General features: G+C 41.0%; 1 protein-coding gene across 1 annotated transcript; it reads left to right on the forward strand.

The window, feature by feature from the left end:
- Positions 1-3569: 3569 nt before the first annotated feature.
- On the forward strand, positions 3570-23318 carry CHST15 (carbohydrate sulfotransferase 15). The gene is made up of 7 exons (XM_018078532.1): positions 3570-4628; positions 5375-5714; positions 9888-10034; positions 14340-14496; positions 18053-18209; positions 21423-21570; positions 22694-23318. The coding sequence occupies exons 1-7, from the start codon at positions 4086-4088 to the stop codon at positions 22882-22884; spliced, it is 1683 nt and encodes a 560-aa protein (XP_017934021.1). The 5' UTR covers positions 3570-4085; the 3' UTR covers positions 22885-23318.
- Positions 23319-25336: the final 2018 nt, after the last annotated feature.

Here is a 25336-nt window from a genome sequence, read left to right on the forward strand (position 1 = left end):
TGGTGTAAAGCTCCAGCAGGGAGCTCAGCCTTTTGCTGTTTGCTTTCGTGGTAGCTGCAAGTGTTACCTCCTAGCCTTTTCTCCTGCACCCTGAGCATCCAAGGGCTCCTCCTCTTACAGAATGAAGGAATTGCACAGGGAAACTAGCCAAGTAAAGGGCTCACCTGTTTGTTATTAAGTTCTCTGCTGCATAGAAATATATTTGTTAGCTTGAGCCTCCTTCAGTTTGAAACAGTGATTCAGGTGCCCTGGGCTTCAGTGGGAACATGTAGAAACCTAAGACAGCTATTCCTTTTTCCCCCTTTCTGCTGTGTGTCATCTTGTATATCCATGTTTCCTAGTTAGGATATTTCCCAAAGATCCTTATTTTTCTGAGGAGGATTGCTTGGGGCCAAGGAGCTTGCAAAGGTTGATGCTGATTTCTGCTTTGTGGTTAGAGCTGACACACGTTAATGTACAGCAGACAAATGCCATATAGACAAGGTCATAAATAATTCACTGTTCACCTCGACAAGAGGAAATTACATGCTACATTATTCAATATACAAAGACACTGCTGGTTGTGTAAAGAGAGTAATATTCTGCCAGTGAACAGACAGCAGTTTTGCAACTAAAATATAAAAAGGCACACATGGTTTATTGCCAGCTCAAGTCTCACAGCCTTTCTTCTGCTGCAATCCTTCTGCTCTCAGCAGTGAGATGTAAAAAAGGTGATGTGTGTTGGTGGCTGTGGTTATGACTGCTGGGACTGTTGAATGGAAGGAACAAACAAACAAAAAGATTCTGTAAACGTCATGATTTCATGGGGTGGATGAGGAAAATGAGGGCTGGGGGAAGATCCTGCCCTTCTGGCGAGCATCCTTCGTGGTGTGGCAAATTGCTGGGGAATGAACTTCTGTTAAAAGCTTCCTGGCAAAGAGGAGGGAGTGGCAGTAGGGAATTTTATCCTGACTTTTATATGTTTATTTAATTTTTTTTTTTTTTTATTACATGAACAGGACGGTGGAAGATCGTGTAAAATGGTACATTGGCAACTAGCAGTTATTAAAAAAAATGAGCTCAATGTCTCTATTCTATTAGCTGAGTAATCTGTCATATTGCCCTGTAATAGGTCATCAAACTGATCGTTTAATTAAGCAGCCTGTTGTAGTGTGTATACATGAGTTATGGTTGTGATTAAGATCTCAGTTTTACTGTAGCCTAAACATATTTCTCTTTTCTTCCCTTGTATCAGCTTCCTGATAAACCATTTAGTTCAGCTGTCAAATATGTGGTTAACATGGTTTTTCCTTGAGTCTGTAATATTTGTAGCAGATTTTCATGAGAAGTGTCTGCATCTGGGAAGGGTTCAATGAATTCTGGTCCATTTTATTAACACACAAATGGGCACAAGAAAGGACAGAGAATGTTATGTGGTTTTTATAAGATCCTGTGCTCTGTATTCATTAATGCATCTCTGATTGCTATTTTAAAAAAATTTGAGAGTTAATATCAAATACACAAACCTAGATAATAGAAAAAAAAGTAGATTCTATAAGACAGATAAATCCATTCAATCAGTATCACTGAGCAGGTTTCAGATCCCTGTTAGAAGAGGAATGGAAATTGTATTTTTTTTCTTTATTCTACGTAAACAGTGCATAGTAACTGTGGTTCCTCTGAAGACAAAACTGTAGTAACATAGTAACATAATCTCTCTGAAAATAAACACCTAAGGAGCTGGAGAGCAGAGGTCTGGGAGAGTATTGAGATACTCACCGGGGGTCAGAGTGAAGTAGTTCAGGGTAAAAGGATTAGGAAAAGAAACATAAAAACAAACGTATAGCACATGATTAATTTAATTGAAGAGATGCTATAGGGTACCTTGTGGTTACCAGATCTTTTACAGGTACTGCTGTAACCTGTAGCCACTTCTTCGTGGATCTTTTTTAAGAGGGGTTTTTTTTTCCACCCCCCTTTTCCTACCTTTGGTGATGAAGGCTCTCATCTCCATCCTCTCTTTTTTTGCAAGTTCTTTTTTTTTTTTAGAACTATTTCTGTTTTCATTTCCTCTATTGCCTCTGTGGGTGACACCTGAATCTGCCCTGACACTACTGCTGCCTTCTTTACTTCATCTTTGAAAATCTTTACTCAGGTGTCTCATTGCTGCCTGAAATATTTCTTTGTAAAGAGGAAACCTTTCACTTCTTGTCAGGACATCCCTTTCTTGTCCTCCTCCTCTCCAACCATTAGGACCATTGATTGTGTTTGGACAACCATCAAGGTCTTTCTTTCGAACATTCATTGGGGGGATATTTTATGTATAAGAAAGCACAAACTTTCCAGGTTTAATATTACAGTGAATCTGATTTTAGTCTCTCCAGTCATTCAGACTTCTGTCAAAATCTTCACAGTTCTGTTCCTTTGGAGAAGTGTTTAAGATTAGTTTCTTTGAGAAGTCTTTCACTGATTTCTTTCCCTTTGGTTTAAATATAGTCAGGAATGATTATGCCATGACTTCTGTCTGTCTCATCTGACTTAGAGAATTAACTCATTAAGGAAATGAACTTTTTTTTTTTTTTTTTTTGTTAGGAAACTATTTTGCAAATACTTTTGTTCAATATTTATCTAATTATTCTTGAGTCCCTGAGACACAACCTACCTGCTCTGATTGCAGAAAGCCTCTAACATGTGTCAGTGTTACGTGGGAGAAACATCAAGAATATAAATAATTTTTACAAAAGCACTTTGTCTCATAACAAAAACACAGCTAGAGGGAAGATGATTAATCTGAAGTGACTGCCCGATTTGATCAGGATAATTTTGTAGGAATGAAACAGGAATTATTATCTAGAGTTATAGCAATGTTTCTTAAGAATCAAAAATAGGTGTTGATAGAGCTAAAGGAAAAATAATCAAGTTGTAGGGACTCATAATAGTAATGAAAATACTTCTCTGATTTAGCATGTTATAAGGTGTAATAAGAGGACCCATCATTTGCTCCAGAAACCTGAGATCCTGTCATTAGCCTTTCCTTGTGTCTGATTTTTACTCACTTCAATTTTCTGAATGTTTTACTCATGGCTATTGGGTTTTTTGCTTGGTTTTTTATCTCATATATTTGATAGGAGACTGTTATCTTATCTCTGCCTTGTTCTCTTAAATAGGATCCTGCCTGACTTCAGGACAGTTAATTTAAGGTCCCCACATAGAGACAGAGTGTAGTTATTTAAACCTGTGTTACTGGACACTGTCCAAAAATGCTCCCATATTTCAGGAGCAGATTAAGATCTGTTAGATAGGTTAGTGAGCAGATGTGGGAAGTTGTGTAGTTTTACCTGTGGCAGCAACCAGTCCTTGATGTGAGCAGATGGGTGATTGAAAAGCAAGGGCAGCTCACTGTGAACCTGGAGCCAAATGTTCCCTGGGATTAATATCATGAATGCTGTAATTAATACACTTGGCAAACAGAAGACATCTCTCCAATAGAATTGTGAAGTTACTTGTGCTTTGTTATGGCTTTGAATGAAGGGGAATGTAGATATTATGTCTGTGTATATCTATATATCTGTTTTTGTTTCTTTAGGTTGTACAGTACAAACCTTTGAAACCGTCTCTGGGAAGATGAAGCCTCCAGTAGCAGTAGTTCAGTTTGGGACCTTCTTATTTTAAGAAAACCTGGAAATTTATGCCCATATTTGCCTATTCCAACAGAAATCAGAGGACAATGAGTTATTTTTGTTTTTTGCATATTTTCACACTATGTAACAATTTTTCTTCCTTCTCGTTTTGTTCAATGGGAAAAACTTGAGCCAGTTTTGCAGCTGATTCTTACTTCGCCACATTCCTCTTACTGAGCCAAATTTTTGGAAACTACACCCAGAGTACATCTATTTTTATGTCTTGGTGGTTGTTTTTTTTTTCTCTTTATGTGACACATGTCACTTTTTATTCTGGTTTGAACCTGTCCTTTTGCGTTGCTGAGTAGCTGCAGAATCACTCAAGGAATTAAACAATTTCAGACTTACAGAAGATGACTCACACGCTTCAGAAACTTTTTTATGGCTGCACTTGGCTCATTAATATAGGAGTTTAATGGCAGTAATATGAGGTATTGTATTAATTGTTGCATACATTTATTACCAAATGACTTGCACAGACAGTGTTTCAGATGTCGTGGACCTGATCACAATAACCAGAAGTGTCCTGTTTGCAAAGGGGAAAACAAGATCCCTTTGTACACCGACAGCAAGCAGATGAAGTGGCTCGCAGTTTTGGAAGTAAGGACTGACCACTGTGAGAGCTGGAATGGATTTTTCTGCTTGAGGAAGGGGAAGCTATGCAGCCTGATGTTTGGGTTGATTGTAATGACTCTGGTGATGGTATCCTACATACTGACTGGAGCCAAGCATGGCCTGCTGTTAATACCGTCTCCCTTCCATTACGGAGCTTTTGCAAGCAATCCAAGCTTAATGGACAATGAAAGCCTTAGTGACATGAAAGACCATTACCAGCCTTCAAAAATGAATATTTCATATGTAAAGGATTACTCAAGCATTAAATTAATTATTGACACCATTACTTCAAAGATAGAGTTTATCACGAGGCAGCGCCCCGATTTAGGAGAACTGAGGAAACAAGAGCCACATGTAAGTATGAATTGAAGCACGTCTTAAACTGCTTTGTATTTCCTTATTTCAGAACTTTTGGATCAATCTTTTACCTACATATCAAAAAGTGCCACTGCTTACATGTTCATATAGTGATTAACACCATCTAGAGTCTCCTGATTTACACCATCTGTAAAGCTGACACTGTAGATCACGTCCTTCTGAGTCATGGGCAGAATGGATGTGTCATGTAAGTGGTCTTGACACTTGAAGCAAAAAATCAGGCAGTATTCCCATAGCTGTACATCCTCATTGAATTTTTACCTTGTCTTATACAAAATCATTGTGACTTAGATCTACCTGTCACCTTAAATGATAAATGAGAAAAGAGACTTTCTAATAAATGCTTACCAGTGTTCCTTCCTGCAAATCTGGTCATTGCACACCTTGTATTGCAGAGCTAAAAACTGGAAGGTAATTTGATCTGAGTATTACATGTTTGAGTTTAAAATTCACTTCCTGGGGCTGGAGAGGAGTTGGAGGATTATCGAGGCCCTTTCTGGCCTTAAAATAAAAGGATTTCTAAATACTTCTCTCTCAGTCCAACAGTTTGTACTGGATTTGGTTCTGGTGTCATTAGAAGCAATAAGTGGGGTCAGCTTTGTATTTAAAAAAATAAGAGTTAAAAATATCCACGTAGTGTTTCTATTCTCACTGTGCTAAGCAAGAAAATAACTGTTGGTTGTTTGCTGCCTTGACTGAAATTGTTGTTCTTTATGTTGCAGATGTTTTCAGTAATTCCTAATAAATTCCTTCCAAATAGCAAGAACCCTTGTTGGTATGAAGAGTACAGAGGGAACACAACCACAGACCCTTATGCAACAAACTCTTATGCACTGTATTCAAAGCGCTTTCGGATCTTCTTCGATTACCTCAGGAAGGTATTTTGGAACCACTTGTACCATTACAAGGGCAAACACTATCGCCTGCGCTGCCTGCCCCATTTCTACATCATTGGCCAGCCCAAGTGTGGCACCACAGACCTGTACGACCGGCTCAGGCTGCACCCCGAGGTCCGGTTCTCAGCAATCAAAGAGCCCCACTGGTGGACAAGAAAGCGCTTTGGTGAGTGAACATGTCCTCTGGTATCCAGGCAAGTTGTGTCTCCTAAACTTTCGTACACATTCGGGATGAAGTTTATAGGTTTGCTCCTTCTTGGCTTGCCCAGAAACCACTGGAGTTGATAGTTTTGAGAATTCCAGGTGGCGGATGCTCGGGACGTTTCAGCCTACATTTTGGGTTAAACCTTTCGAGACCGTGCACGTTTCATTTGCTTTGTTTGCAGTGATTTGGAAGATCTAGGGAAAAAAAAATCCACAAGATATTCGTGAACCCTGTGAATTCGTAAAGGCAAGAAGACGAGCTACTAGGTTTTGGTGGGGGAGTTGGAGAACAGCAGCGATAGTTTTGTGTTGCAAAATTCTGTAAAGGCTTTCTCACATGAATAAATGATGGGCTAGTATTTAAAATGTGGGTGGGTTCAGTCTTTATGGTTCAATAAACACAGCTGTGATAGGAGCTTCATTAGTGTCGCAGCTCCAGTCAACATTGAACAGTCGAGATGCTCTGCATGAGAAATCTCTCTCACGCCAAGGAACCTTCACATATTTTCGATGTTCTTTTCATGGGTGACATCAATATTTCATGAGGTCACACTCTGTCTCTGAAGGAAGATTTGAGTAGCTGAGGTTACGGCCAGCTGAGCAAAACGCATCCGCCCCTCATGATTGCACCTTCAGAGGCTGTCTCGGGGCAGTGGGGCTGAGCACGTTGTTTCATCGGTCTGAAGTGTTTATCTCCTTCTACCGCTCTCTTCTCTGGATGCCAGGGAAGGTCAGTCTTGTGGTTAGAGACTAGATGAGCCCCAGAAGAGCCATTTGCAATTCCTTCCTGCTGTGTGCTTAGTGGCTCCCTCCAAATGTGGATGAGTATTCCACCCGGGCACTGGATTTTCCCACTGAGTCTAGTTGATCAGTGCTGGCATGCCCTCACTTTGTATGACTTTGGTATCAAAGATGACAGGTTTTTCAGTGATTTTACTGTTTCTGAGAGGAAGATAATGGTTATTTTAGGGACATCTTTGTTTCTGTTTTTCATTTGCTGTTGCTTCATGGCAGACACTGCCTTGGGAACAAGGACAAACTTAATGCTGTGGGGAGGATCACTTGATGAGGACTTCAATCACTACTTTCCTTTGGAACTTTTTTAAGTTTTCTTGCAATGGGAAAATATCTCTTCTAATGAACTGCTGTGTCTACAGGGATGGAAGGCCACTTTCTGAGGCATTGGGACACCTGCAGTGCTGCTTCTGTTCTTTGTTTTGGGGTCATACCTTAAATTCTTTATTTCTCCTGCATGTGGTCTTGTCATTGCCATCTTTCTTTCCCATGTCCTGGATCCCAGAAGAACCTTTGAGCTCCTGCAGACAGGGATTTGTTCCTTGCTGCTTGATGAGGAGAATTTCCCAGCCACAGAGAGGATTGTGTTCATACATTTCCTATTTTTTCCCTTTGCCAATGGCATAAGAACGTTGCTAATAAGTATTTGAAACAATTTCTAAATACCTTCTGTAAACTAAGATTTAAAGCAATATGATGAAAATACAGTTTTGCTTTTGTGATAATTTGGACCAGTTTAAGAGACACTGGAGGTACCCATGTGAACTGAGGAGTGAAACCAAGTCAAACAAGAGAAGCATCATGGGGCTCCTTGAAGAGCCATGAAAGGGACTCGTTCATCACAGTCAGCAGCTGACTGAAGACAAAACATGGAATCATAGAATGGTTTGGGCTGGAAGGGACCTTAAATACCATTTCATTCCACCCCCTGCTGTGGGCAGGGACACCTTCCACTAGCCCAGGTTGCTCCAAGCCCCGTCCAACCTGGTCTTGGACACTTCCAGGGATCCAGGGGCAGCCACAGCTTCTCTGGGCAACCTGTGCCAGGGCCTCACCACCCTCACAGTCAAGAATTTCTTCCCAATATCTCATTTAACCTTGTACTCTGACAGTGGGAAGCCATTCCCCCTTGCCCTTGTCTAGAGTCCCTCTCCAGCTCTCTTGGAGCCCCTCTAGGCATTGGAAGGGGCTCTAAGGTTCTCCCTGAAACCTTCTGTTCTCCAGGCTCACATCTCCCCACCTGGATCCAGAGTAGAGGGGCTCCAGCTCTCAGAGTATCTCTGTGGCCTCCTCTGGACTCCCTCCAACAGGTCCAGATCCTCCTTACACTGAGGGCCCAGAGCTGAACACAAATGATAAGGATTACCTCCTGCTCTGAAGGTGGAAAGTCAGATCAGTGAAAAAAGACCATTTTAGACTTGGACACTTTCCAGTTGAGGATGCTGTGCTGCTGAGTCTGGGTTTGTAGATGCAGACACTGTCAGCAAAGCCAGCTGTGGAAGATTTTGTGTTCCATGAGAGTGCTGGCAGGAAAGGCTGAACCGAACTGATATGTTAAGCTAAAATGTTTTATCCTAAATAGTTCTCTCCACTTACATTAATATCAACATAAATGCTTGGAATGAATGTTGGAGGAGGTAGCACATCCAACCTTACTAAAGCAAGACTAGGCTCACTGAAACTCAGAACTTGACCTACCAAACAGGCAGAAGAATGCAACAAACCAGGCTGGAGTGCACATAATTTGAGAACAAGGGTGAATTCCTATCTCTGTACTGGCATTCACAAACCCTCCACTTGCACAGTCTTGTGGTCAGCCACTGGGAACCAAGTGCTGATCCTTGAAGAGAACATTCTTTGCATAATTAAATTTTTTGAAGTTGTTTTGTAAAGCTTGAGAATGAGGAAAGATTGCAGAGCTTGTGATCTCATGGGAGAGGGATCTGTAGAGATGACCTTCTGATCATCTCAAGCTCTCTGCCACTGAGAACGAGAGATGAAGTTTGCTCCTGGTGGCTCGGTCCTTTCATTCTGCCTCAAAAGTACATTACCTAATGGTTGCTATTTAAAAATAAAGGAAAAAAACCCAACCAAAACAGAGAATATGACAAATACACTAACAAGTGAAACTGAGACGGCCGCCTTTGTGAGCCAGTGAGTGGATATGACTCCTATGCTCCTGGCTATTAACTTGGTTTGGTTTCTAACACTTACTCTGGACAAGAAAGTCTCTTTGTTCAATGGCATCCTCTGATTCAGTGGAGTTTTATGAGACTGACTAATTTCAGCTGAAGTTTAACAGGCCTCCGGGGAGGCCCCATTTTGCAAATCACCGCTTTCCCCTTCTGCTGGGGTGGTTGATGCTCCACAGGACTTTGTCCCAGCTTGACTGTTCCTCTTTCCTGGCTCCTTGCCATTGTTTCTATTCCCAGGAGTGGGGTGGCAACAAACCAAGGCTGTCTGTAGCACCACGCTTGCACTTTTTTTTTTACCCTCGAAACAAGTCAAAATACACTGTTGAACTTTCTCCTACCCTCATTAAATCCCACTTTCCTAAAGGGGAAAATCAGAGGGAATGGACAAAAGAACTCCCTTGCTGAGCTTTGCTTTCGCATAATTGATAATTATTAGCCTTGTGGGAACAAGAAAGGGAGAGCTGAGAATTCCTGTGTGGGGAGGACGCACAGCAAGTGGAGAAGTGAGACTCGATTTGGAAACAGGAGTGGAAAGAAGAGTATAAAAATCACAGATGTGGCTGAAGATGTTGAGAAATGTGGAGAGAAGGCGATACTGAACACACCCTGAAGTGTAGAGAAGGAGAGGATAAAAATAAGACACCACCATGGAGTTTTATTTTCATACCTGTGAAAGAAAAAAACATGAATGATTTCCCAGTGTGTGTTTATTTGCATATTTGGCATCAGCGCCTGTTCTCATTCTCAAAACAGTAAATCTAGTGGGAGTTCCAATATTACTTCAATTTATATTGGTGCAAAGGAAAGTAGGATCTTATCTTTCATATTCATTCCAAAAGCTAAATTTAGAAGAAAATAAATGCAAGCTATTCATGCAGGAACTATAAAGCAGAACACTTAAAATACTTCCTATCACTGTGAATTTATGGTGTAATCACAGAGTATCTCGAATCTCAGCTACTTCATTATTGGCACTTTTGTCTGAGGGTTGCACTTCATCGGTGTAATTTTGTGCTGATGTTGGCTGGCTCAGGGCCAGCCATGTCCATGAATCTATCTTGGCTTGCACCAGTGGTTAATCTTGCCCTGCTGTTGTTATTATTGTTGTTTTTAATTCTTTTTTTTTTTTTTTTGCTGTTTTTCAGGAATCATCCGTCTGAGGGATGGATTTCACGACCGCTACCCGGTGGAAGATTACCTTGATCTGTTTGACCTGGCAGCACATCAGATTCAGAGCGTGCTGCAGAGTGAGGCAGTGAGGGAGCGTGGCAAGATGAACAACATCATCATTGGTAGGGCAAACACAGCCTCTGAAATGCATCTCTGTGCCTCCACACTGGCAGAGTTCAGAGCTGAGGCATGAGAGGGGTGTTCTCCCACATGTGAATGGTTCTCAGCACAGAGCCCCCGACTTTGGCTTTCTTTTGTCTTTTCCTGGAGGGTGGTTACTTGCTTAGTTAAAAGGTTGTGATTATCTTTAGAAAATGCCAGAGCAATTACCCGATGTCTGATGAACATCAGCATTTAATTAATGTGTTTGTTTTTTTTTTAAGAATGAGAATGACCTTGGTCACTCCTTCAAACACAGTTTTCATTTTGTTTTCATAGAATCATTTTGGTTGAAAAAGCCCTCTGAGATTATCGAGTCCATCCATTAACTCAGCACTGCCAAGGCCACCACTGAACCACGTCCCCAAGTGCCTCATCTATGTGGCTTTTAAATACAGTTATAAGACATTTGCCTTTAGTGATGGAATTGTAGCTTCATGTCCAATTGCTGTAGTAATTGTCTGGATAACACACTAACTGTGGTATTATGACACCCAGTGGGTGCTGCTGAAATCCTGCATCTGATCCGATAGCTCCAAGTGGCTCTTTTTAAGCTCTAACGTAAGATATTGATATAATATTAATGGATATTAAAATTAAATTACCCTAATTACCATTACAAATGGCCTAGAAGTGCTGTTGTCTTGCACCTTGTGAAAAGTCTGCGGTTAGCACTGGGCTCTAGGGAAGGATCCTTGGACTGTCTTCCATGACACCCAGTGGGCTCATCCACCACTGTCTGTGGGATATTAGTTTACAGTGCCCACGAGGAACTCCAGAAACTTCTAAACTCTGCTTTTGTCACTTCCTAAACCCAGAAAACTTGAGGATATGAGAGTTTTACCAGTCTTACTCTGTCACCTCAACATTTCCCAGGGAAACCAGATACATTCCATGAAAATATTAGTTGGGCAAGTGGCAGCTCCCTGTTGATAAAAGACTTTTCAATAGGTTTGAAGTCAGTATTCTACAGAAGATAGAGACAAGATTTTTGCTGCCTGCCCTCAGAACTATTGGGGTTTTGGTCTCGTTATAACCAATTAAGTTTAACCTATTGCTTCCTTGATGAGGTGGTGATGGTGGCTTGTTTAAACCAGAGACTTGGCTGCAGTCCCATTTGCTCAGTACTTCCCCAGCCTCCTTTTAAGTTGATCATTCCCTTTATGACATAGTCAACATTGAGCAACGTTTGCAAAATGGGGTCTTAAGAGATGTTGCCATCAAGGACATCTGCAGATTTTCCTCCTACTTACAATATCTCCAGTCCTTTCATGGATGAAGTGCTTATACTAATTAAATTCACTAATCTAATTGGCAACGTACATCTTTGATTACTTACCTCCTGTTGCAGCTTTTTCTAGAGTTCACTTTGTGTTTCTCTTTCCCGTGGTCTCATTTCTGGTTTCATTAAGGTTCTGTTCGCTTTTCTTATTAAGTTTACAGGAAAAATCTTGAATGATTATACTCATTAAGGCAGCCTTTTATGACCTTGGTAAAAAAAAAACAAAACAAAGCCAGCTGGCCTAAAATGGATCTGTATGAATATCAGTTTTGCTTAGAATCTTCCTTTTCTTATTTCAGATGGCTACAAAGAAATCGAATTAAGACTGTAAGCATTTCAGTAGTTCATCATGTTACATTATTTTGAAAAGTTAAGCTTCTTTGGATGTTACACATAGTGGGTAATAATTGCATTTTCCAAAATAAAACCCCAACATCTGCTTAGAGATGGAGCAGAGAGGACAGGGCCGATTCAGCCTGAGGCGTGCAGAGCAAGACTTGTTTATTTGGGATCATTAATATGATAAATTCAGAGGAATGACTTGTGAAAACACAGTATGACGTTAATCCATTAATGACTGAATAAGGAGGTTATACATACTGTCTTTAGGCAACTTAATAGGCAATTCTTTAGGCAATTCTTTAAGTCCATAAAAAAAATAAGAAATTTTGGTTGCACTGGAGTAATTTAACGTAGTTAATTGTTGGTGTTTAATTTATCTCATGTTTAGTATGGCCTGTTCTGTTTACAGATATTAAGTCTGTATTAGAAACCAGAAAGGAACACTGTCAGATTGTCAGGAATATTTTTTTTTTGGCTGTTTCAGAAAATTAAAATTATAAGAGTCAGCAGAGACCAGAATGATTTAGTTTTTTTTAATATATATATTCCCCCTCCTCCCCCCCCATTTAATTCTTGACAGCCATCTTGTGGGAAGATTTGCTCTCTTGAGCCCAGGCTATCCTGGGCTGATGCATTAGAGGAACACCTTGAGTCCCTGTTAATGCTTTAGCATGATGTGGTTGTGTGCCTGTGATCTTGGGTTGGACTTGATAATCTTGGAGGTCTTTTCCAACCTTAATGATTCCGTAGTCTGCAGGTGTGCTGCCTGCAGATTTGTGGTGGTGGCAGCTGATCCAGCTGACACCATTTCTGTGCAGTGGGGGCTGTGATGTTAAAGAGAATCTGTCCCTTTATGTGTAAATGCACTGGGGTTTTTTTAGTTCACACAGCACATGTGTGAGCAGGTGTTCTTAGGTTTGGAAACTCTGCATGAGCTAATTGGGATAAATCCAGTAGAACATCAAACGTGATCAGAGAACAGGGCAAAGAAATACGAAGGAAGATCTGAAAATCTATTTGGAGAGGAATAGGTGGCCTGCTGAGATCAGAGACTTTAACTACTTTGGAATGATTTAGGCAAACACCTGTGATGGAGCAGTCTAAGTCCAGCCAATTCTGTCACAGAGACGTAGCAGGGACTTCCCAAGGTCGCTCTGATCCCTGGAGTGCACTATCCTGTAAATCCCTGCCTGCAAGTGCTCGTGCCCGTTTGCATTTTGCCATCTCCTGACAGCTCAGAAGGAGCTGCCTGATGTTTTTGTGGTACAGCTGTCTCAGCCCTGGCCTATATTTAATCTTTTGTGTTTCTGCTTCACCCAGCGTGGGAGCTGGGCTAATTGAGTTTTAATTGACAAGGTAAAGCCCACTGATGATTAGGCAGTGCTTTTGGCTAATTAATTTAGAATGGAAAAGCAGAGCTGTTGTGGACACCCAGGTTTAGCCAATGGACCTGATCACCTCCTTCTGAAGAGAGGTAAAATGAACATGACAGAAGATTAATGTGTTTTCTAACAACTCCCAGACTTTATTAATGAATCACATTATGTTAAGCTGAAGTTTGGAGCCAGTACCTTTCTCGTGTTGTGTTTTGACCATCTTTTAAAATCTCTATTGGACTTTCCCAGCAGAGGAAAGAAGAAAAAGGGAAATCATGTGCAAGTCCATGAGCCTACCACATTGTTATTTTTTCACCTCATTCCTTTTGATTTGAAAAAGCTCATTAACGAGAATTAGCTCTCCTTAGACTGTCAGAGAGTGGAAGTTTCCAAAAAGCTTCTGTATATGTTTTATTAAAGAGTATTGTGCCACATAAATGCCAGTATTACTTAAAAAGACAGGGAAGATTACAAAATTCAAAACACCCTATCAGATCATTTATTTAGCAGCTGAAGCATCATATATCTCACTCTGGCAGAGATGTTACTGACTGGGTTTCTCCCTGCAGCATTGCATCCAGAATGAGCTTCTTCAGACACCAAGGATATCACAATCTAGCATTTAACCAAATATGCTACTTATTCTATACACCTCTTGTCTAATAGTAAATAGTTGACTTATTTCACATTAATAAATTATAATAATATAAATTAATAAGTATTATATTTAATTATTCTTATAAAATATTTAAAAGTTCAAATACATAATTCAGCTCCTTTTTAAATATTTCCTGTGAAATTTTGAATTCCACTGATTTTCCTGATTATGTCTTCAACACCGATTGTTGATCAACAGGAGTGGTGGTTTTTGTGGCAGGGGGTGGAACGAGATGATCTTTAAGGTCCCTTCCAACCCCAACCATTCTGTGATTCCTCACTGGAGAATGTGCTAAAACCCTGAGCAGTCTATTGCAGCCCAGAGTAAATATATTTGCATGTGTTAATCACCAGCAGGAAGCAGTGTGGTTATGGACAGTAATATGTCAGGTGGGATTCCATAAAACCTGCCTTAACCATCCCTACATTCCCAAAAGTACAAGGCAGTGGGATTGCCCTGGCTCTGGGGAGCATTGGCCAGATCAATTTGCAAGGACTAAGATACGCTGAAATTCATAGAGTCAATTTTGATCCGATTCCAAATTCAGCCAATTTGTACTCCAGTGCAAAGAATGAAGTGAGTTACCAGCAGAAATGCTTTTTACTTCCAGGGGAGGCCAGTGCCTCGACAATGTGGGACAACAACGCTTGGATTTTCTTTTATGACAACAGTACTGATGGAGAACCTCCCTTCTTAATCCAGGATTTTATTCATGCCTTCCAACCGAATGCCAAACTTATCATCATGCTGAGAGACCCTGTTGAAAGGTGAGCAAGCATCACGTTGCTGAAGTGTGTAAGAAAATTTTCTTCTTATAATAATTTTATTCCCTCTTGCTCTCCTGGATGCAAGGGCACATTCACGTGGTGGTTGAGAGAGCTGCTTGGCTTGTGATAAGAGATGCCAAGGGGTTTTATTCTGTGTATTTTGGCACATGTAGTTGTGATAACGTTTTAAGGAGAAGCATGTGAATGTGAGTGCCATGAGTGCCATGCATGGATACCTGAGCTGCTCTGAAAAAAAGAATTTCTAGGTTGCCAAATGCCTGAGTGAAGATTCCCTGGTTCTCAACAGGGCTCACTAGGCTGAGGAGGGCACTGCATCTACAGGTCTCAGCATAAGTGGTCCTTTGAAATGTTTAAATTCATTTCAGTAATGAAGTTTATGTTTTCATGGGGCTTGCTGTTCAAAATGATTAAATAATGGTGATTAATAATGGTGAAATATCTCCAGAGTCAGCAAATGATACAAAATTTTATTAAGTCTTAAAAATGCTTGGTGCAACACTCATGTAAAGATTCACTGGGCAGTTTTAGCCTGTACATCCAACAGCTACTCAGGAGTTCACCTTTGGTCTTCCTGACTTTGTTTGCAGGAAGAGGGCCCTGCTTTTGCCAAGGAATGGCTGTTTTGAGGGACATGATGGAGTCATGTTAACCAGGAATGCCCAGCTTTCTCTTGGACTTCAGTTTTTCTCTCCAGTCTTCCTCCAGATTTCTGGGGTATTTCTTGCCACTGTGTCCTCTAAAGAAGGACAATAATGATGAGGGTAGTGGGGAGGGTGGAGGGGATGGAGGCAGAGTCCAAAAGGATCAGACTCAAGGGGGTGTAAATTCCTTTTCTCTGTAGCTTCATAGGGCTATTGGGGATACTTGGGGCTTCAGTGCCCAAGGGCAAAGCCTCAGAAAAGGGGTTTTCTAGAAAACTCAGAAAAGGAAGGAGATGCAGATGATGGTGAGGACCAGGCCCTGGTGGCAGTGGGAGAAGAGCAGACACAGGGTGTTTGTGCAGTAGCTGCCCAGAGTGACTTGGAGTGGGAAGGGATGGTGCTTCCTGACAAGCTTTCCCTTTTCTGCTGGTGACAGGCAGAGGTGTGGGAATGCTTTCCAGCTCCTATACCAGCAAATACAGCTCTCAACTTTAATGGCATCTCCTGACCTCAGGATTTAACAGATGTTAATTTTATGCAAGAGAACTGGCTGAAGTGCCTTCCTCACGTAAATTCCCCACAAACTCCCTGATTGCTCTGTAATGTGGGTGTAGCTCTTTGCCAGCTTTAATAGGGGTGAGAGGAAAAGTCAGCTCCATCTCCCTTGCTGTATTTATGATAAATTGGTTCCTTTTTGTTTACAATTCCCTTAGTTGCTGGCAGCTCCTCTGGACTGCAGGAGCAAAAGCAGCCGTGGCAGAAGGGGCAGTGGGCATCCATCGGTGATGCTGGGCAGTGGGGCAGGTTCTCTGCAGTAGCCAGCAGGACATGGGGCTGGGACAGGCTCTGATCTAACCTGCACAGGGTCAGGCCTTTCCCCCAGCAGGGGATATTTGGTGGACATCAAGGTTTCTGATGGTGGATGTCAACGGCATCCTTATTTCATTGTAATGGGTAGTCGTGGAGGGTAAGGACTTCAAGTAGGTGGAACAGCTGAAATCTTAATCTGAGAAGGTTTTATTTCCAGGCAGATGTCCCCAGAATTAAAAACAGATGGAAAGAAAAGAAAAAGGAAAACGGGAAGAAAGCCTCAACTGCCCTGCAGAGGGAGGACTTGTCTTCAAGAACGTAGTTTTTCATAAGATGTCAGCAAGTCTTTAAAACGATGCATTTATTTTAATGGGTGATCAGAAATACTAGGCATTCATATTAAAGCTTTTAAAGAAAATTGCAGCCAGGGCCATGCTGTACACGATGCCTGCTGGCTGATTTCCCCCAGCAAGAAGCCTTTCACCTGCTCTGCTGAGAGCAGTCAATCCCCCCTCCCTGGGACAAGCTGGGCAAGCCTGAGTCTCGAGGCACACACTTTTCTACAAGCAGGAGGTGCTGTTGTGTGCCTAATTTAGTTAAAGTCAGTTGACTTGGTCCCTCAGCTTCTCCCCTTCTCCTTTTTTGAATTAATATAGAGTCTCCATTTGTTTCATATGGGAGTTAAAGTCCCGTTTTTGCTGACATAAATAATGAGTGCAGAGGGGCTATTCCTGTGCTTAAGTGCTTTGCTGGATTAGGGCCTAAACTTTCTAAATTAAATGATGTATTTTTAAGTACCTGTGGAAATCTAGGGAAGTTAAAGAATAAATAAAGACAATACAAAGGGTTACTGCAGCAATAAATGCCTGTGTTTTTTTCAAAAAGGCTGAAAGATATCTAGGATTTTTGGAATTTTGTCGAGAGGTGAGTACTATGGAGGCATCATATCTGTGCTGCAAACACACCTGAGGAAGTGAGTCTGTCTCAAGTGTTACAAAATTGTCTTCAAAATCCTGTGGTAGTGTTGGGGTTCTGGTCATAGTTTCTAACTCTAAATACAAAAGTTAAAATATCATGTTCAGCAGATCTAATATTTAAGCCACGTAGGAGAATTTCCTTTTTCTCTTTGAACCATGTTTACCTTGGAAAAGCTTACTCAAGGTTTCAGGGGTTAATGATAAAGTTGATATTTTCCTTGCCTGTAGGTTTTGGGTTATTTCACCACCACTACCCTCCGCCCCCCCCCGCCCCGAAGGAATTTGAAATTAGATAATCTTTTTTAAGCAATTTTAAACCTTGTGCTAAAAATGTGCAGTGAGGGGATGCTCTTCTGCTGTAACTTAGAGAAATTCCTGTTGCTGGTGGCTTTTGCTCAGAGCTGAACATGCCCCATGTCCTGCTGTCCTCAAAGCTGGAAGTGTTTGGGGAATGCAGCACTATGGACTGTAGCACAGATGGGAACCATTCACCTACATGCAGTATTTCAGCTTAAAAAAACATAGGAATCAAGAGATGGAATGCTGTAAATTGGAAGTTTTTGATGGAAAGGCAATGTAGGATTGGAGGTGGAGCTTCCTGTAAAAACTATGAAATCTGGACTCTTTCTTGCTGTTGATGGTAGTTAGCTTGGTAATCATATAAAAAATTACTCTTTCTAACCCATCCCATTCCTCTGTTGGTTTTGAAATCAACTTTAAGCTTTTGAGAAAAGGGCTGTTCCTGTCCATAGCAGTGGGGAGCACCAAGTACAGAGGGGCACCAACATCAGCAGAGACCAGTTCTACTGTTCATGGAGAACACGAATTTAAAGTCTATACTTTTAAAAAATGTGCCTTCAGGAGAAAATATTGGCTCCCACAATCACTAGGGTCAGGTCTTCAGGGATGCTGACTTTGAAAGTGAGGATGCTGTTAAAAATTCCCTGAAGTGGATGCTACTCTGAGCTAAAACCCAATAAAATGAATAGAAAAGGCGTCCCCGGATGAACAGGGTGTGTAAGGCAGGTCATGTAACTCATTGCTGTTGTCATGTAAATAAACCCTTCCTGTCCTCAGTCACTCACTGACAGGTTTTCCCCTCTGCAGGTTGTACTCCGATTATCTGTACTTTGCCAGTGCCAATAAATCCGCGGAAGATTTCCATGAAAAAGTGGCAGAATCCCTGCAGCTCTTTGAGGGTTGTGTGCTGGACTACTCACTGCGAGCCTGTGTCTACAACAACACCCTGAACAACGCCATGCCTGTATGTATCTCCAAGAGCATTTGATTCTTTGCTTGTTTATTGGTACCCGGGGTCAAGGTTAAGGTACCAAAATTATTAAGGTACCAAAGTACTGTGCAAAGAAGCAGCAAGAAATCAAATTTCTTCCCTTTTTCATTTGTAAAGCAGATAGTCAAAATATATATATAAGCATGTAAAAGCTGGTGTAGAGGCTCAGCTGTCTCCTCAGCCTGTTCTCTGCTGAATGCCAGCAGTAATAATACAGTCTTTCTATCGTGCGAGCGTATGGAGAGCACATTTAGTGAAGATTGCAGTTTAATGTGTAAGCTTTCCGCAGATGTTTCCAAAAAGTAGCTCTGGCAAGGATCTTTGTGGTACCAAATTGCCCCAAAATCGAAATAAATTATGTGGAGCATAATTCTCCAAAAAAGGCTACCAATAACTAGCTAAATTTTTTTTTTTTTTAAGTTGTGCACATCCAAAAATGATAAAAGGACACACAGAAACTGCTGGCAAGGAAATGGATAAGTATTACATGCTCAGGATTCCAAAATTCACAGTTTTAGTGTAGAACTGACATCAGATTTGCTTGAGGGTGAAGAATAATACGGAAGAGATTGACTTGAAATATCACATCTGGCCAGTTTACCATTCAATCCTCTTTTATTTGTTCAGGCTGAAAAGGATTCAGGGGGAATAGTTCCCTCCTTTGCCTCTGGGCTGAAGTTACTGCCTCCTCCACATGATAAAATAGCAGTAAAAGAGTGTCTTGCACAGGCTGGAGCCCCGCAGCAGTTGGGCAAAGAGGACATTCCTCTTGCTTACCTTGGCAGGTGGAGTGGAGCCTCTCCTCTCTGACTGCAGCCTCCGGGACTGACACCAGTTGCTGCTGGCCAATCTCACTGTATTTTCCAGCCATCTGCTTGCACAAATGCATTCAGAGGAAGGCAGAGAGAGAACCAGGAGGAAAGGATTTTCCTCTTATCTTCCTCCTCAGAGTGCAGAGCCAATCTTTATTTGTTGTCTTAGGCAGTCCTCTGAAGAAGGTGCTTTTGGAAGTGAGCAGAAGAGGCTTCTTTCCACAAAGCCACAAGCAGGTGTTCATAATAAAACCCAAATGCTCACTGTGCTCCTCAATGGCCTCTTTTAGTTTCTTCTTCAGCCAGGTTTCCAAATCTGTTAAGTTTGTGGTTTGCTGTGTGTTGAAAAAGTAAGAATTGTTTTCCCCGGTGAGCTCATTAGTTTGTTAATTCCATGACTATGCCAGAAAAGAATTGTTTTGCAATTTGTTAATATATTTCAGAAACGAGAGGTGTCACAGACATCATGGCTGCTGATAGATGTGAACTGTGAAAAAGGGGTGTTTGCCAGCTTATCCTCACTTAGAATCAGTGGAAAGCATATTACCCAGAGAAAGGCATTCTTAGCCAGGGTGATCATGATTGTGACCTTCCAGTACAAGGAGGGAGCTACATGGAAGGTGGATAAGGACTGTTAAGAAGGGCCTGGAGTGAGAGGAGAGGGGAAATGGCTTCAACCTGAAAGACAGCAGATTTAGATTGGATATTAGGAAAAGAGTCTTTACTGTGAGGGCCCTGGCACAGGCTGCCCAGAGAAGCTGTGGCTGCCCCATCCCTGGAAGTGTTCAAGGCCAGGTTGGACCAGGCTTGGAGCAACCTGGTCTAGTGGAAGGTGTCTCTGCCCATGGCAGGGGGCTGGAATGAGATGATCTTTAAGGTGCCTTCCAATCTGACCATTATGTGATCATATAATGTTATGAAGGTGCAGAAATGGATATTATGGAGTGGAAAAGGGCTTGGGAAACCCTAGTAATACCTTTGATGTATAGTGGGAAGCACTGCAGCTTTAAAGAACAGCAATGAAAAAGAAGTCAGTAGAACACACTGTATAGGGAAGAAAATCAAAGTTCTTTCTCATCCTAAGAGAACTGAGAATTAGAGGGACATATTAGTTAAAATTCCTCTTTCTGGTGAAAGGTTTTAAAAGGATTCTAAACCCAAGTGGGAAAGCACTGTACTTTCAAACTATACCATGCAGACAACTCTTGTCTGTCACTCACCTTGATCTCTCCCAAGTGAAAGAAAAGCAAAACCCATTAAGAAAAAACCATTGAGTCACACGTTTACCCCAGTGTTCAGTGGAACGAGGCATTGACTGTGGGCTGGAGTGCTGCCCTGTCAGTATTACCCCATGTTAGCCTGATGTTTTAATCAAATAAGATGTTTCAAATCCTTGTGCAGCACATATATAAAGAAGTCTGCTAAATATGGAGGCTTATTGTTATAAGCAGTCAAAAATGCACGTCAGAATCACACATTGTGGTAATAATAACTTAGGAATGATTCAAAACATGGCTTATTCTACTGGAATTTAGGTGTCAGTGTAGGTCACAGGTCAGGATAAGAAGTGAAAGACGTTGTCTGCCTTCAATGGTTCTGTGGTAATGTGACTTGAAGACATTCAGTCTCTTTTATGAAAGATGTTTAAGACTTGGGATTCATGTTTCTCTCTTCTGAGCCTGGCAGGATTTAGAAAAAATATTTATAAATGCAGTTAGAAGCTGGACTATTGAAAATACCAGGCTACTCTTTTTGTGTTTCAACTTGTTATGTAAAATTGAGGAGGGAAGAAAAACAGAGATTAGGGCAGGACAGGCTGAAAAACTGCCTTTTCCCATCCCTGGTCTGACATAGTCTGGGGCTTTCATTGTGCACTCAGACAAGGCACCATTAATGCTGCTGAGCAGCCACTGCTCCTGCAGCTTAGACCCCAATCTAATTATTGCAATCAGAGGATGCAGCAAAATGCACACAAATCTAATTCCTGGCAGAGAATCAGCATGTTTGTGCTATTCATGGCAGTGTGATCTGGTGCAGCTGATAACCATGGAATCATAGAATCGTTTAGGTTGGAAAAGATCTCTTGGATTGTTGAGTCCAACTTGTAACCCAGCACTACCAAGCCCGCCACCAAACCATGTCCCCAGGCACCACAAGGTGAAATCAGGTGAAATCAAGGTGGAATAAGCAGAGTTAGGGCCTGGAGAAGGTAACAGGACTAAGCATCTTCCCTTCTACTGGTGTTCGCCCAGGGGCTGATGTCAGTGTCTCCATTTCTGGGATTTTTGCTCAGAAGACAAAGGTGAGTGTTGGTTTCTCACTGCTGAAACTGTCGTAAGGTGAATTAATTTTTGTTTTTGTTTTTTTCTTACAGGTAAGGTTACAGGTTGGGCTCTATGTTGTGTATCTTTTGGACTGGCTGACAGTTTTTGACAAAGATCAAATCCTCGTTCTTCGCTTGGAGGACCATGCATCAAACATGAGATACACCATGCACAAGGTGTTCCACTTCCTGGATCTGGGTAGGTGTCTTCTGGCTGTTTTAAGTGTGAAAAAACATTATTATCCTTCTTTTAGGTCATTTTTGTTTCATCAAGAGACAAAAGAGAAGCCTGGGAATCTGGCTTGAAGGATGCATTGATTTTGTTGCCTGGAGTCAGGTAAAATTAAAACTCTCAGACTCTTATAGAAAGGCTGGTGATAGAAGATCTTAATAAGAGAGTATCAAGGAAAAAATCCAGATAATTCAGAATGTATGGATTTATTTCACCATATGGAAGCCAGTTCTGCTTCTGAAGGCGGTCAGAGCTTGTTTGTCACGGGCCTTACGTAGATGCAAAGTTATCCCACCCAATTTAAAGTAATTGAAGTGCTACCAACCCAGAATCTAAATCTGAGTATGATGAAAGGTTGTGTTCCCAGCCGAGGAGAAGGGGGAAGTTGTGTTTTTGCTGTGTTGATTGAGACATCTGTTGCTAATCCTCGGAGAAACGCTGGCAGACAAAATGTTGCCCAATGTTGATTTGACAGTAGCAAGAGAATGAAAATGCAGCTGAAAAATAGTCTGTCTGGTCCAAAGATTGGTCCAGATGATGAGAAAGTTTGAGTGTAGCAGACTGAACAGATGAAGAGCTTGGCATCTTCTTTCCAAATATGGTTTATGCTGGAAAAGTCTGCAGGATTTTATCTTGCTGATGCACATTTATTCCTGGAATAGGGGCATCACTACCCCTGTGCGCCACTTTGAGCCCACTGACAGCCCTCAAGACAAACAGAATATGACCTTAATTCACATAATAAAATGAAATAGCAGTAGAAAAGAATGACAGCTCCAAAATGGATGGCAAGTTGTGTTCAATATCGTTGTTGTTTTCTGAAAACAAATATTTTCCTCCAGAAGTGATTTATGCTGCTTTTCATAGAGATGATTAATTAATGGGAGAGGAAAATGTATTATTTCCATAATTACTAATAGTGATTTATTTTACTAATCAAAGCCTGTATTCAATATTCCAAAACATTGTTGCTGTTAACAAAAATTACATTTGTCTTCCCCTGGCAAACCTTCTGATGTAGTCGTTAGTCTCCTTTAGCACGGGCATTTTTTGGTGAAATATTTTAAGATAATATTCTGTTTTTCCACAGGACCTCTAAGTGAGAAACAAGAAGCTCTGATTACCAAGAGTCCTGCATCAAACACCAGACGACCTGAAGACAGAAGCCTGGGGCCGATGCTACCAACCACGAAGGCAATTTTAAGGGATTTCTACAGGCCTTTTAATACAAAACTGGCACAAGTTCTTTTTGATGATGCTTTTTTATGGAAGAGGACATAAAATATGTAAATTTCGTGCCACAAATACAGTGCTTAAAGGAGTTTTTATTTTTTTAAATTCTATTTTTGTGCGTGGATATTTACATTGTTCCCATTCCAAAGAGGAGCCGATTGATGAGCTGAGACTCTCACCTTCAGTCAGCACATTTCACAACAGTTATACCACATTTTCCCTGTGAGAATGGAAAGCATCTTGCTTATCAGTCTATTGTAACTTCTTTTACCCCAGAAAACGAGTGGAAAAGCATAAGGACAGAGATGATGTCTGACACTCTTCCACAGGGGTGTTGAAGTTTTACCTTCTCTAAGATGCTGCAACATCCTACAATTACGCTTATAATCTCATTTTCAGTATATGTTACTCATTCATTTTTTCAATCAATCAATCAATCAATCAATGTCATTTAGTCATTAAAATTTTTAATTGAATTCAACCAAAAATTCTGTCTCTTTTTGTCAATATATTCACCCCCAGATAAGCTCAGGTGGTTAGAGCATGGTGCTAATAATGCCAAAGTCGTGGGTTCAATCCCCACATGGGCCATTCATAAGGGTTGGACTTGCAGATCCTTGTGGGTCCCTTCCAACTCAGAATATTCTGTGGTTCTAAAATGGTCTTCACTCACACTAAGTTTTCTGTTTCCTTAATTCTGGAACAGAGATAAAGGATAATGGCATTCACATAAATGTCCAAGTTTAATTTATATCTTCAAGTCAAACGGACTTTCCTAGCCACTCTTCTTGTAAAAGGAAATTTTACAACCCAGGTAAGACTGGGTGACTGAAATCTAAACAACAGGCCAATTCATTGCCTTATATATTTTTTTCATGTATATATGAATATGTATCTTTTGTTCATATCACTCACATATTTTCCCAAGAAAGCACTAATAGGCTTTATGTAAAGTCCATTCCTGGTCATGGAGAGCTTTTATGGAGATTTCTGCTAGATTCTACATGATTAGTTTTCTCCACTGAGAAGAGAGGTGCACTTTAAAATCCATATGAAATTTTGTTATCAAAAGCATAGATTTTCAGGACGCCCAGTATCTTACATCCTCAACAGAAAAGATGTGTTACCTAAGGAATTAATTGCACATTGTCTGTTTCTCTCTTCAGGAAAAATGTCTGCATTTAGTTAAAGAGGTTGAGATATGCAGATCTGAGAAAAAAAAGCATTTTGAAAGTTACAGAGAAACTCTGGACTTTGTGTAAGTTTTTTATTTGACTATAATGGCCAGATTTGTATAGAGATGTGTACCAATTCAATATTTGATTTCAAGCACCCCTGGTCAGCTGTCACACACTGTCAGCTGCAGTCTGCAGCCTTCCTGCAGATGGAACCAGCCCCCACCTGTGAGGGACTTTTTAAAGAGATAAATATTAATGCTGCCTATTGATAATTTCCTTTCAAGGGATAAACCCATTATTTCCTCCCTAAGTTTGTGTTGAGTGAGTCAAATGAATCTGGTCTCTAGGTAAGAGGTATCAAAACCCCAAAGAATCCTCTCTAATTGACTTCATGTATCCTTTTGACCTTGATGTTGGACTCCACAACAGTTTTACTGACGGATTCACAAAAACATTTGCAAATACTAAGGATAACTATTCCCCATCCTCCTCCACGGGGACGTGTTATTCACTTCATGTGTCTCTAAATTGAGAATTAATGCTGAAAACTTGATGAATCCTGAACATTTCACACGGGAATACAATTGATGACATGTGAGATGTTTTGTAACAGAAGACCATTTCTAGGTCCTTTGCCAAATGGTAATGTGCTGTTTAAAAAGGATTCAGTCTGGGATTTGGAAAGCCTAAAATAAGTCATTTGGGGAAGTACTCTAGACAACCAGAACAGATTAGTTCTAGTTCAGAAATGCTCACAGACCAAAATTGGTTAGAGAACTGAGAATGGACTGTTTTAGCAGTACAAACAAAAAGTATCATGGGAGCATGAAACAGAAAATCAGAATAAATTTGCCACTGTTTACAGATGTAAAAAATTTAATCAACAGCTTATTTACACTAAAGATTTCATCCAGCTCTGCTCTGATTTGGAACCAGCACTGTGTGGTCAGGGTAACTCTATGCAGATGCTTCCTAACGTGATCTGCCATAGTCAAAGATTTCCAGTAGTTGTCAACTACTACGATGATCTAATGGCATTATTTTACCAGCCCTAAAAGCTAATGAATGGATGTGCCATTGTCATTTAACCTGAGCATTAATGCCATGAACAGATCACACCCCCTGGTTTGTGTCACACTGATTTCTGGTGCTGAGCTCTGATCCCTGCAGTCCACCCGTTCTCTCTGGGAGGTTCTCTCTGCCCTTTGCCTTTGTATAGAATTCAAATCAAAACATCCTTTGTGGTCAAAATTTCTGCTTTAGGCTGAATCATACCCAGCACCCTGCCAGGTCAAGGTCTTTCCCTGCTCTGAGTCAGAGGA

This window comes from Manacus vitellinus, unplaced genomic scaffold, assembly GCF_001715985.3.
Source record: "Manacus vitellinus isolate BGI_N305 unplaced genomic scaffold, ASM171598v3 scaffold_40_pilon, whole genome shotgun sequence".
NCBI lineage: Eukaryota > Metazoa > Chordata > Aves > Passeriformes > Pipridae > Manacus > Manacus vitellinus.